Below are 10,254 nucleotides of genomic sequence, written 5' to 3' on the forward strand. Positions count from 1 at the left end.
TATCTTAAAATGTAAATTGTGGGAGTGGGTCTGGTAAGACCTTTACAAACTTGAGACATTTTTGGATTTACTGTAATAACCAATTGAAAAAGTATATAGCTCCTCGCTAAGATTAGTGAGGGGGGCACTCTCTGTCCCCCTCCTGATGTCTACGTCAGAAGCTTTCTCTGTTCCTTTCACTATAATAAAACTGCCACACAAAAGCTCTGAGTAATCAAGCCTGGTCCCTGATCCCAAAGCTAAATCTTCTTCTTCTTCAGAGATCATGAATCCGACACCATTCACTGAAAAATATCATTTCCAGGTTAGACAAAATATTCAGGACAACCCACTGCAATGCAAACTTTAAGTTATTCTTTACCTATCAAGGACAGTATTCCCAAAATTTCTACAAAGAACAATTGGCAAAATCGAAATAATACCTGTAAATGAAATAATAACATGGTATTGTCAATATCCTGAATCAGTGGTTATGTAAAATATTACTCATTGTTAAGAACTGCAGTATTTAGAGATAAAGGAAAATCATGCCTGCAAATTACTTTCAGTTAAGAAAAAAAAAAAACTGTATGTACATGGATAGAAAAAGAGGAGAGGAGCCAGGAATGAAGAACGAGAGAAAATAAAGCAGGTCCAGTAAAATTTTAGTATTGAGGAATCTGAATGAAGGGTATAAAACAACTTTTATATTATTCTTGCAGCATTTCTAAGATCTAAAACTATGTCAAAATAAAAACTTAAATTAAAAAAAACTTTAAAGTAAGAAATAACGTGTTTAACCTACTATAGCACAGGGAACTCTGTTCAATGTTACATGCAGCCTGGATGGGACGGGGAGTTTAGGGGAGAATGGATACGTGTGTGTGTGTGTGTGTGTGTGTGGCTGAGAACCTTTGCTGTCCACCTGAAACTATCACAACATTGTTATCAGCTATACTTGAATACAAAGTAATACATTCAATTTTCTAAAAAAGAAAGAAATAATGTGTTTGATTTCCAAACTGCTTAGAGAGAGAAAAAGAATAAAAAATTATCAGTATAAAAAAAGCAACAGAGAAGAAACAAAAAAACAGATCAGGTACAGCAAACAGAAAAAATATAGTAAGACAGTAGATTTAAACATATCAGTAACTACATTAATAATCAAGATCAAGAAGTGTTCCAGTTAAGCACAAGGATTGACAGACTGATTTATTTAAAAAAAAAAAAAAAAAGAATGATGCTATTTAAAAGAGACACATCTAGGACTTCCCTGGTAGTCCAGTGGTTAAGAATCTGCCTGCCAATCTGTTCGATCAGGGCTCGGGGAAGATTCTACATGCTACAGGGCAACTAAGCCTGTGTGCTACATGCCCTAGAGCCCATGTTCCACAACCAGAGAAGCCGCTGCAATGAGAAGCCCAAACACAAGTAGAGAGTAGCCCCTGCTCATCAAGACTCAAGAAAGCCCACGTGCAGCAACAAAGACAACACAGTTAAAAAAAAAGAAAAAAAGGGGGACGACGGACTAGTTGACAAGCATAAGTTGATTCTCAGAAAAGAGGATTCCACTTTCAAACACACCTCAATTTTGTCTAGGTTCTCCATTTCTACTGCCCTAGGCAGCACACCCACCGGCTCTCATTTGGACCCCTGCTGTCACCTCTGCCCTACTTCACCTATACTTTACTTAGCAGCCAGAAGGGCTTTGAAAAACCCAAGTTAAGTCATGATGTGCTCTTTTCTTAACTCCTCAGCTTCCCAGCCTGACTGGGCCTCTGACATCCTTAGGTCTGTCTCCTCTCCTCCCCTCTCCCACAACCATAGCCACAGGGGACTTTCATTTCTGGCTACAAAGGCACCAAACCTCCCCCACCTCATGGCCTTGGCAATGGCTGTTCCCACCCTGCATGTTCATTCACCTGCTCCTCCCAAGGCTGGCCTGCTCTGGTATCTCAGACCTGGCAAATGTCACCTCCTCCATGAGGCCTTTCCCAAGCACCCAATCTCACATTAACCAATTTTAATTCCATGGATAACATAACAATGACATTTCCTGTTAAGTAGTTTCTTCATCATTTATGTGTCATCTGTCTTCCTCATGAGGTTGCTGTGAGGATTAGCTTGTAAAGTGCTGAGACCCATGGCTGGGAAGTACAGACACTGTATTACTGAAGTTGTAAAGTTTTCTTTGTGTAAGTACTCTGCATTGCTTAGGTTTATAGTAATTCAACTGTTTTATTGCCATTGTAAATAAGCTAACTGATAAACAGGAAGCCTACTGATTTTTAGACTGATTTTGGACCATGGTACCTCACTGGTTTCTCCCTCAAACCACCTCTCTTCCCACTACACAGGACACACTAATTAAGTCTACCTGGCTGTCTACTGATGAGTCCCATTTTGGCAACCAACCTGTTCCCTCCACGCCACTCCATCCACTTCTGCCCAACACATATCTATACTCACACTCCACTCTGGACATATTACCAGCAAAACCCACCACTATCATCATCACCAGATCCAACCTGAACTTCTCTGATGTAACATTACTTAACCTCTCTGGGCCATCTCATAGGTAACCATTTTTGAGGTTTCTTTTTCTGACTCTGAAACACAAATCTCTCCATTTCTCTCATTTCTGATGGGCTCCTCAACCTTCAGCCCCTCCTCCACTGCCCTCTCTTGTTCACCACCTGCACACTGCCCTTGGTCCTCTTCCCAGGGCACAATTGCTCTTTGAGCTCACCTGGCTAGACCTACTCATTGTAACCTGTCCAGACCTTTGAACTGAGACACATGCCTACCCACCTGCCCACCAGCACCTGCAGGGTACCACCATATCCAACAGAAATGTCCACCCGGCCCTCCTTAACAACTCTGATAGTTCTCGCTCACTCAGGAAATGGAACCTCCCAACCCAGGCCCACAGAGTAGACCTCCAGCACTGATGCCTGGCTCTTCTTGCTCCCTCACCAACATCCAACTAGTTACCAAGTCCACTTGCTTCGGACTCTGTGGCTCTTTTCTCAAAACCACTAGTGTACTTAAGCCTCATCCTCACTTGCCTGATGTTGATTGTTCCATCCAAAACTCCTTTGGAAAACACTTCAATGAGTCTTTCTCCACTAGAGGATAAAATCCCAGATTTTTTTTTTTTTTGGCAGCACCATGTGGCTTGCGGGATTTCAGTTCCTCAACCAGGGATTGAACCTGGGGTCACTGTGATGAAAGTTCTCAGCCCTAATCACTGAATTGCCAAGGAAGTCCCCAAATTCAAGTTTTTAATGTGACCCTCAAAGCCCTCTATGATCCAATCTCTACCTATGGGTCTGGCCTCATTTCTTATACTCCATCACCACCATCCCCCGCAAAATCCTAAACTCTACATTTCAGCAACTGTAGTGTTCAAAGTTCACCAACATATTAGATCACTTGAAGCCTCTAAAATTTGCACGCTCCTTCCTTTTCCTAGGCTGTCCCTTGTTCACCTCACTTACCTTTCAAATCACAGTTTAAGACTCCCTTATTAACCCTTGAGGTACTTCTTGGAGTGTCCTTATTTCCAAAACTGACCCTGTGCTGTAGGTCCCCACACATTTTCACAGCTTGCTTTCAGAGGACCCCTAAGGTGTCACTGTGCTTGTACATTTTCTTGCCCACCAACCCCACCAGGTCATGACTCTTCCAAGGCAAGAATGACTTATCTTTGCACCCTTAGCAACTGCCCCAGGATCCAGCAAACAAATGACAATAAAACTGTTGAATAACTAGAGATAAACGCGTAATTTCCCAAATGAGGTCCCAAAATCTTAAACACAGAAGGGAAAAAATAAGAAAATGGGTGTTGAAGAAACTGGAAGATGGATGATTACGTCTTGTTTAACTCAAGGTTCAAGGCATAGAATTGGCAGAAAAGAGACTTAAGTAAGTAAATTAACAGTCTGATGACAAGAAGCGCTTCTGGACGGCCTAACGTTACCTAAAGGCGGCCCAGTGATTTGGCAGCGGGGTGGGGAGAGGGAACTCCATGCAAACGCCAACCCTGGAAGAGACGAATGAGCACAGGTCGGTCTTTACGGAGCTTTTCAGAAACAAAAGAAAATTCCTACTCACCCAGATGGCAGCTGTCCGGACCCTTGAGGCCATCCCCACAGCCAGCTTTGAGTTCCCTGCAAGAGAATGGCAGGACCCGATGGTGGCGGGAGAAGAGAACCGTGAGGGGCCAGATCTCTCCGCCGCGCCCGCGCCCGCGCCCACGCGGGACCCTCTTGATCCCAGAGGACGCGCATCTCCCTTCCCACGGCTGGGGCCCCTCCTCTCACGCAGCAGAGGCGTTCCCCACCTTCGTCCCCACCTACACGCACGCGACTGGGCCAGGGCAGGCGTAAAGGAGGCCAGACTAGTCTGCACAGTCCCGCCCCTTTGAATTTGGAGGGAATCGGCGCACACCGCTCCCCGATCCCTGAACTGGTAGCGCGGGAATGCGGGGGAGACGCGCTCCCCTCCGACCTCCTGGATCTTGCAACCAGATCCGCTCGTTCTCCCTCTCGACTTTGAGTCACCCGCTCTGGGCGCTTCGGCGACGGCCCTCGGGCAGTCGAGGTCGGCCGGCACCAGCCCAGGTCACCGCGACCGGCATGAGACTCGGCCCACCGAACAGGGTTCTCCCCGGCCGGTGCCGAGTGGATGGCGGCTGCTAGGGACGCACAGAAATTGCGTCAGTGAGACCCACGGGCAGGACAAACTACAACTCCCAGAAGCCTCCGCGGTCATCCCTCCTCCGGGGGGTGGCTCCAGCCAAGGGCCGCCGGGAGGGGGCGCTGCAGTCGCGAATCGCGGAGTTTCCGGCCACATCCTTGGGCGGGCGTTTTGGGGGCTTTCAATAATACAGAGGATTAAAACAATTGATGGCAATAGCGCAAAGTGGGGAGGGGTGTGCGTTGACTTAAAAATATTTTAAGATTCTTGCTTTCCGAGGGCAGAAGTACTAATTTAAAGTTTAATAACAAAAAGATCCATTCTGTTGTATAAGGGACATTTTCATGTAAATTAAATTTATTTTTTGCAGAAAAATTAGGAGTGGCATTGTTTTCCCTTGGGGATGGGGATGGGAGAATCTTTTAACTGTCCGGCTTAATATAAAACGGCTGGATTCTCGTATGTGCTTCTGCACTCATTCTGGTTGTTTATGTTGCGTCCTTGGAAGTATATTAAAACATCTGGCCTCACATAAGTATGTCGTTGGAAAAGGACAGAGTATTTTAATATACTTAGATAATTTTACCTCTTAGTAAAAGCTGAACAGGCATAGGTCAGTTGCAGTATACCATCTAAAACCAGATAGGTAAACTTTTTCTACTCTATTTTATCAAAACTCATTGATCTGTCTTGCACTTTGAATGGCTAGTTTTATCAGGCATGATTTTGTAACATCATACATTGGTCATTTGGAAAATATGGGTTCATTGACTAATGCGTATCTTCCAGATGTTGACACCTTTCATTGTACAATATGAAAGCTGCTATTTATCAATATCATCATTGACCTTAAAGTACTGAGAATCTGTGAAGTTCACAGTGGCAGATACAAGATTTCCAAAATTCCATTTTCACTTGAAAACGCTAGTTTTATGTTGGCAAAAAAAATCCTGTCTTTATTTCTCTCTAAGTGACAGCTTACTTGTTTGACTGTTGAGATCCCCATGTCTGACTCATCTTTCAGTTTTTCTTTCACTCAAAGTTCAGCTCCCAACTCATATAATCACACTGGTGATTTTCCTGAAGACTACTATTGAATTTCAGGATACATCACAGAATATTTGTTGCAAAGATACTAAAAAGATGTGGTCTCAAGAGTTGACATTTAATAAAAATATTTTCACTGCTCCATCAAGAAGTGAACTGGTCTTTTTGAACAATGAGATTGCTATAAAAGAATAGAAAAAAGACTGCTGTCTCACAATACATTTAAATATTTTTTAACTATTAAATATGGAAAGGAAGGACATGAGTTTGAGTAAACTAAGGGAGATAGTGAAGGACAGGGAAGACTGATATGCTGCAGTTCATAGGGTTGCAAAGTCTCAGACACGACTTGGTGACTGAACAAGTACTATGCTGAAATGTGGAGTTAGCATCCTTTGCCCACTTGTTTGTTAACCAATCTCTGTAATCTACTAAGTTCTCATGTTGTGTTGGTTTTCTGTTGTGCTATAACAAATCACTGCAAACTTGGTGCCTTAAAACTACACACGTTTATTATCTTACACTTCTGAAGGTCAAAGTTTCAACAGAGATCTTTTGGATTAAATCAAAGTGTTGGCAGTGAGACAGGCTGGGACCTGGGACCCTTTACTGCAATGCTTGCACCTGGACACACCTCTCCTCAAGCAACAAGGTACAAAGAAAGTCTACAGGACTAAAAACAACTGCACTTCTGGGAGGTTGGGGCAGATTCTGGACAAATGATACAAGGAGACCAAAAAACCCAAATGCCACTTTTGAAGAGCTGGGAGCAAGAGCAGGGTACTGCTCAGGCCCCTTGTTCACAACACCACCTAAGGGGTGGGCAAAACACCTAAGCCGGCCCTCCCGCCCGACTCCTGATCACACTGCTACTCTCATCCCCATAAGGAACCAGCTCATACCCCCCTCGGGGGAGTGAGCAAGGGAATCTATTACCTGTTCTCACTCCTCCCTGTTGCAGTCGAAGTCCTGAATTCCTTGTCTGGCCTGGCCTCTGATCAATTTCTATTGACTACAGAGACGAAAAACCCTGGTTGGTAATGTCAGGTCTGTTTATTTCTCTCCCTTGGTTCTTGTCTTGTCCTAACAAAGATTTGGAACAACGGACTAATTACAGCTCAGGCAGGATTTTTTGACCCCTGTCTCATTGTAGCAAGGATTCAAAACAACAGACTGATTACAGCTCAGTTATAGGCTCTTCCCTGGTGGCTCAGATGGTAAAGCATCTACCTACAAAGCAGGAGACCTGGGTTCGATCCCTGGGTTGGAAAGATCTGGAGAAGGAAATGGCAACCCACTCCAGTACTCTTGCCTGGAAAATCCTATGGACAGAGGAGCCTGGTAGGCTACCATCCATGGGGTCACAAAGAGTCGGACATGACTGAGTGACTTCACTTTCACTTTATAGTTCAAGCAGATAGATCTTTTATTAAACAGTGGACAGAATGAAAGAGTGGCCACGGTCCCTCTTGGCTTCCCTTTTTATACTCCCTGTCTCCTCCTCTTGGTTCTGCCCTGTGCAAAACACAAATAATGGGTGTATGGTCAATCAGGAAAGGGGGCATGTCTGGGCATACGTGAAATAGAGTTTTTACATCTTCATCTAGCTGGGGGTGGACTGAAAGTTTTGATAGTTGCAAGTTACATAACAACAGACTCTATGGTGCTTGTCTTTCCCATAATTCAGTCTGTTAATAATCAGATGTATATATGTATAGAATATTCATGAATGCTTAGGGCTCCTAGCTGCATAAGGTTCCTTGAGGACACAGTTGTGCATCAAGGGTGCATGTGCCGGAGTTGGAGAAGCCCCTGTGGTTAGTTTGTATCCACTGTGTGCCTAGGGCACAGGTGCAGGAGTTGGAAAAGTCGCTGTGGTTATTTTGGTAGCGTATCTGTGAGCGCTCCTGGGCGTGCCTGGGGTGGGGTTTAGAGATCAGCTTGCATCCATTTCGGCTAGCCACCCCTAGTTGCTCATGCCTAATTTCCTACCTAACAGTAAGAGCAGGGCTGTGTTCCTTTCTGGAGGCTCTTGGGAAAGATCCTTTTCTTACCTTTTCCAGGTTCTAGAGGCCTTGAGTATCTCTTGGCTCAGGGCCCCTGTCTTCCATCTTCAGAACCAGCAACAGAGTCCTCCTCATGCTGCATCACTCTGGCTCATTTTCTGCCTCTTCCACTTTAAGGACTCATGTGATTACATGAGGCACACACAACCATCCAGGATAATCTTTTTTTTTTCAACCCAGGATAATCTATTTTAAGCTGAGCTGAGAGCAAAGGCTCTGAAACTAGCTGGGCTAGTTTCCCTTTGCTGTGCAAGATAATATATTCATAGGCTCCAGGATCAGGATGTGGATTTCTTCCAGGGGCCACTACTCTGCTGTTCTGTTTCTTAGTCTCTTTACTTTGTTTCATTGATAATTTTGCCTCTAATGGGGGTCTGCAAACTTTCTCTGTAAAAGGCCAGTGTGTTAGTTTTCTAGAGCTGCCATAATAAAATACCAGAGGGTAGCTTAAACAATAGAAATTAATTTTCTTACAGTTCTGGAGCTGAATGACTGTGGTACAGGTATTGACAGAGTTATTTTTGCTGAGGTTTCTCTCCTTGGCTTGTAGCTGCCAACTTCTCCCCATGTCCTCATAGGCCACCCCTCATGCATTTCTGGGTCTTAATCTCCTCTTCTTGTAAGGACACCAGTCATATTGGATTAGGGCCCAACCTAATATCCACCTGATGACTTAAGAAGTTTAAACTTGAAAGATCCTAAGCAGGGACATTCTGAGTTATGGGGGGTCAGGACTTCAACACAGGAATTTTGGGGGGACACAATTCAGCCAATAACAATCAGTTAGGGGACTTCCCTGGTGGTACCATGGATAAACATCCATCTGTCAATGCAGGGGGTATGAGTACGATCCCTGGGCCAGGAAGATGCCACATGATGTGGAGCAGCTAAGCTCAAGCACCACAATTACTGAACCTGCACTCATTGAGACCTTGAGCCACAACTACCGAGTCCACGTGCTGCAACTACTGAAGCCTTTAAGCCTAGAGCCCATGTTCCCCAACAAGAGAAGCCAGTGTACCACCATGAAGAGTAGTCCCCGCTCACCACAACTAGAGAAAGCCTACAAGCAGCAATGAAGACCCAGTGCAGTGAAAATAAATAAATAAATAATTAAAAAAATCAGTAAGTATTTTAGACTTTGCGGGCCATCGTTTATCATAACTACTGAATTCTGCCACTGAGGCACAAAAGCAGCTACAGATACCACATAAAATGAATATGGCTGTGTGCCAGAAAAACTGTGACAGCAGCCAGATTTGACCTATGGTCCGCTATCTGCCAACTTTTGGTCCACACTATGCTTTATCATTGTCCTGTTATTATGTCATTACAGCAAGCCATAAGAAGCAGTAGGTCAAACCCCTTTCTTATTGTTGTTCTTCAACAGGGCCTCAGTTCTTCTTCCTCCTTTGGTCTAGCATGTACATTTTAGGCTTTGCTTGCCTAGTTCCATGTAAAGCCTCCAAAATAAATAGTGACAGTTGTTAGCAGGTACCTCCATGGGGCAGGCACAGCCATGTCACTATCCAACAACTCTCCTCCTGCCTTCTCAGCTGAAAGAACACTGTGTACATTCAGGTACAGGCTGGCCATACATGTGCGGCAGCCCCCTTTCCAGGTTCAGTGGACATATGTTAGATTCTTCATCAATTCATTCAATTAACTGAATGAATATTTGCTGAACACCCATTCTGAGCTGCACATCAGTAATTAAAGTGAAGCATTCATGCTGGCAGGGAAGACAGAAAATAGACAGGTAGGCAGATAGAATGACAGATTAAAAGGTAACAAGCACTGTGGAAAAATGAAAACGAATCAGGTAAAGGGGATTAGCAGTGCCTGTAGGGTGGCACTTTTAAATAAAGCAGCATCTTAGTTTCTCAGGCCTGCTGTAACAAAGCCCCATGGTTTGTGAGCTAAAGCAACAGAAACCTACTGTCTCCCAGTTCTGGATGGTGCAAATCCAAAACCAAGGTGTGGCTGGGAGGGGTTCCTTCTGAGGGCTATGAGGGAAGGGCCTGTCTTAGCCTTCCTCCTGGACTTGTGGACCCTCTGTCACCTGTGTCTCTTGTCATCTTACCTCTGTCTATATCTTTGTGCCCAAATCCCACTCCCTTTTTTTTTTCTTCAAACTGAGGACACTAGTGATACTGCTTCAGGGGTCACCCTAAGGTGAATTCCTTATAACTTGAATACCTCTATAAACACCCTTCCTTCAAGTAAGGTCACATTCTGCTACTGGGGGTTATGACTTCAACACATGAATTTTGGGAGGACACAATTCAATCCAGTCTCCATCCACAGGGCTGTGTGACAAGGGAGCTTTGTCACTAAAAATATCTAAAACTTAATTCCTAATATACGGAGCCAAAAGCAGCTGGCTTTTCTAGCCCTCTGAGGCCCCAAATCTGTGGAATCCCTTTTCCCTTCTAGCACCTGAATTTATCCATTATTGGAG

The 10,254-nt window shown here is 44.4% G+C and overlaps 1 protein-coding gene across 3 annotated transcripts in view; it reads right to left on the reverse strand.

The window, feature by feature from the left end:
* ZNF268 (zinc finger protein 268) overlaps nucleotides 1–4,664 on the reverse strand; it is a 32,431-nt gene extending 27,767 nt beyond the window's left edge. Inside the window, exons 1-2 of one of the 3 annotated variants that reach the window (XM_065904038.1) lie at nucleotides 4,492–4,664; nucleotides 4,096–4,151 (exon numbers count right to left, since the gene is read on the reverse strand). In XM_065904038.1, the coding sequence (XP_065760110.1) occupies nucleotides 4,096–4,128 (33 nt within the window). In that variant the 5' untranslated portion in view covers nucleotides 4,129–4,151; nucleotides 4,492–4,664. Of the gene's footprint in view, nucleotides 1–3,961; nucleotides 4,025–4,095 lie in introns of all 3 variants that reach the window. The other 2 variants (XM_065904040.1, XM_065904037.1) reach the window with 2 other exon arrangements.
* Between the last annotated feature and the right edge of the window lie 5,590 nt (nucleotides 4,665–10,254).

Source organism: Muntiacus reevesi, chromosome 13 (assembly GCF_963930625.1).
Source record: "Muntiacus reevesi chromosome 13, mMunRee1.1, whole genome shotgun sequence".
In the NCBI taxonomy this organism is placed as follows: Eukaryota; Metazoa; Chordata; class Mammalia; order Artiodactyla; family Cervidae; genus Muntiacus; species Muntiacus reevesi.